This window comes from Primulina huaijiensis, chromosome 5 (assembly GCF_012295235.1).
Source record: "Primulina huaijiensis isolate GDHJ02 chromosome 5, ASM1229523v2, whole genome shotgun sequence".
Taxonomy (NCBI): Eukaryota; Viridiplantae; Streptophyta; class Magnoliopsida; order Lamiales; family Gesneriaceae; genus Primulina; species Primulina huaijiensis.
Genome location: NC_133310.1, coordinates 21,377,649 through 21,381,250, shown reverse-complemented (window position 1 = coordinate 21,381,250; position 3,602 = coordinate 21,377,649). Strand labels below are relative to the sequence as shown.

The 3,602-nt window shown below is 34.4% G+C and overlaps 1 protein-coding gene across 1 annotated transcript; it reads right to left on the bottom strand.

Moving 5' to 3' along the window:
• Positions 1-1,563: 1,563 nt before the first annotated feature.
• LOC140977083 (uncharacterized) lies at positions 1,564-2,961 on the bottom strand. The gene has a single exon (XM_073441642.1). The coding sequence runs from the start codon at positions 2,865-2,867 to the stop codon at positions 1,644-1,646; it is 1,224 nt and encodes a 407-aa protein (XP_073297743.1). The 5' UTR covers positions 2,868-2,961; the 3' UTR covers positions 1,564-1,643.
• Between the last annotated feature and the right edge of the window lie 641 nt (positions 2,962-3,602).

Sequence of the window (3,602 nt, the reverse complement as noted above, 5' to 3'; positions counted from 1 at the left end):
GAGCAAGTACTGACTGGAACCACATGAGTAATTATGTTTTTTTTACACAATGATTGAAATACGAGGTGGAATACTTTCAATCTCGTGTTTTCACGCCGAGTTTTGCTTCTTTGTTCCATGTTCTGATTTTAATGAATAAAACGTGCATATCCAATGTCGGGCAATTTCCATCGACAACCCACGCCTGGTATGATCTTTCCGCAATAACAAAAATATTGACCTCTACGATTTGAAACCGGATTCACAAGTAACGGATGTCATAAACTCTTAATCGTTATCAACAAATTTTGTCATGAAGAAATAACAATACACACAATCAGTGTTCAATAAAAGAGTAGGTCTCTTTTTACTGATATTCACAATAAAAAATAATACTCTTATCATAAAAGTAATATTTTCTCATGGATGACCCAAATAAGAGATCTGTCTCACAAAATACGACCCGTGAGACTGTCTAACACAAGTTTTTTGCTCAATTAAAATAGGATTAAAAACAAATTAAACAGGATTAGACGCGAAACGTGATGAAAACATTATGATTAGGTTGACCACATTCATCGCCATTAAACGTGTCCAGATAGGCATCCCTAATCTACCGTGATAATGAAAATTAATTATATAGCTACTATGTTTTTTTTGAAAGGATTAATATTTAATTATGTGAATTGTTAGCGTTCGTTGAATGTGATGAATTATTTTGAAGTGATGGATTTGCGAAGCTAGATTTATTGATTTTAAATATTTTGACTTGTTTGAATTGATAAAATTCTTGTGAATTTCAAATTCATTATATATCAAATTATACAATTTTAATAGTAATCAGTGTCCGTTTGCACGTGTTTGTATAGTTAAAATTATTGAAGTATGATAATTTTGTTTTTTTAAAACTAGTATTTTTTCATATTTTTCTATTAGCAGTGATATAATTATCTAAAAATTTAAAAATATAGATAAATATTTTTAATAATTCAAAAAATTGTGATAAATCGATAGAATATGTTAGTTACAGATAAGTTAAAAATTAACTAAAATATGTTTTTGTAATATTTTTTTAAAAAATAAAACGGATCTTCATAAACCGAAGGTATTTTTTTGGTATATTTTAAAAATTCATCATGACAGCAAAGTTAGTTACTTTTGATCATCAACCTTAATAATATACTAGCGTCTTGTTGTGTGCTTGTACACTCCGTCCTTTATTTTGAAATTTTTTTTTATGAAATTTTACTTTGGTAAGAGGTATAACAAGAAAAACACAAAAACTCATATCAAACGGTCTCACGGATCAATTTTGTGGGTCGAATATCTTATTTGGATCATCCATGAAAAATTATTACTTTTTATGCTAAGAATATTATTTTTTATTGTGAATATCGATAGATTTGACCCGTCTCACAGATACCGTCTCACATGAGACTTACTCCAAGAAAAAAACAGAAATATATACCAGTGGAAACAGAGTCCAATTTATGTTGATATTAAAAATCCAAAAATTTATTAAATGCAAATATTAAATTATAGTATTTAGAAGAAATAAATAATGCCTCTCGAATTCATTTAAAAAAATAAAAAAATCCGATACACAAAATTGATGTATTAACTAGCAAACCGGCCACATAACAGCAGATGTCTAATTCAGCACCTTACAGAACGAGCAATGAATCGGCAAAAGCATAATCATTAGGATCATTGAAATCTTGAATACAATCATCAAACTCCAGCGAACTAAAATCTCGAAATGAATTGTTAAACTCTCCGATATAGGCTTCTCGCAAATCGGCACGCAATGGCCAGAAGTTTGAATCATCGAGAGACACTGTAAGATCATGACCAAAATTTTGTGTCCCCTGTGCTAATGTTTGCTCTTGTGGATGGAAAATGAATAACTCATTCAAGAATGGAATTTCATTGTACAAGCTATAGCATGGCAGATCCGATTCCACGCTTGTTTCAACTTTGCAGACGATTTCAGGAACCGGTTCATTTACCAGACCGGTGATATTTGTGGAACAGTACTCCGTTGTACCTGTTTTCCCTCGAATATCCTTCTCTGCATGAACTTGTTCCATACCAAGACGGAATTCATTCAATAAACTATTCGGAAATTCATCCGGTTCATATTCTGTCACCTCACTTTGAAGCGGGTGGGCTGAACCAGGTTCAGCATCTTGACACATATTGCTGCTTCGGAAATGAAGAACGGAAATTGGAGAAGGAAGGCTGCGTGGCTCTTCACCTGAATCATAGCCTGAAACTGAGGTCACATTGATCTCTGTCGACTCCTCATTCACGGGAATAGTGCCAAAGTTGGTCAATGCATCCGGTCCACGGAGCTTTATGGCGGCATTGTCGTAAACCATAGCTGCCTCCTCCGCCGTATCATATGTTCCTAACCAAAGTCTAACCTTTCTTGCAGGATCCCTGATTTCAGCAGCCCACTTTCCCCACGGCCGTTTCCGGACACCCCGGAACTTCCTAACTCCGCCTGGCGCTGCCACCGTCGACGGAGGAGCCTCCTTGACTTTCTTGGGCTTCGGCTTGGGCACGAGACGGTCTCTCTCTGCATTTTTCTTCCTGCAGTTAGTATTATTAATGCTAACTGATGTCTCCATTCTGATTTCGGACACGTACTTCTTGACACGCTGCCTTCGGAAAAGCTCACCCTCTTCATCGCCGGACGAGTCTGTCGCATCAGGATCGGTGACATAAATCCTTACAGTTTTCCAACCATTGAAAGTTTGCTGTTTAAGAAATTCTTCTGATCGAATAATCGATTTTTTTGAGCTATGTTTGAGGGGATTAATGATTTTTTTGGCAATATTTTTGTGCTCCGTATGCTTAACAGACCACAGCCTACATTGTTCCATTCTCGCTATCCCTGGAAGCCAATCGAAAACAAGAAGAAACCCATAAAAGAGTGATTACAGAACCTTCATATAGAAGCTTAAAGAAACACAGAATAAAAAACCCACCAAACTCTGACAGAAAAAGAAAAAAACTTGCATTAAAAGATGGGATCACTAAAGTTACCCGAACGAACCCAAACAAGAGAGGAGGGGAGAGACCCTTTTCATGGTAAAAGAGAACGAATCAGTAGCTAAAAAGAAGTGTCTTCAAAAAGATTGATACAAGAGCGTGAGATTTATAAAGGGGTTTTTGGTGGGGTTAAAGTTGGGAACTGTATCTGTATCAATTTCGAAAAGGGAAAACTCAAAGATTCAAGGATCCTGGTTTTATTTTATGTAATGATTTCTACATACCGTTTATACGTATCGTGTTTCTATGTTTATAATAACGAAAATTAAGAGTTTTTTTTTTTTTTAAAAAAAAAGGAAATTAAGACAATTAGTCGAGGAAGAGTTTTTAGCGTTTTGGTGTATATCAATAACGCAAAATCTGCTGTCTTAGATTCGCCGACAGTGGAAACCCATCAATTAAAAAAACTGGAATTTGTTACGTCAATAAGTAATTATAAAATTTCACTTTTCGCTTGAAAGAAACTATATATTTTTTGTACGATATTTCGGCTAAATAAATATATCTAATATCATAATTCCATTAAGTATGCCTATATATTTATTTAATATATATCTATGCTATAT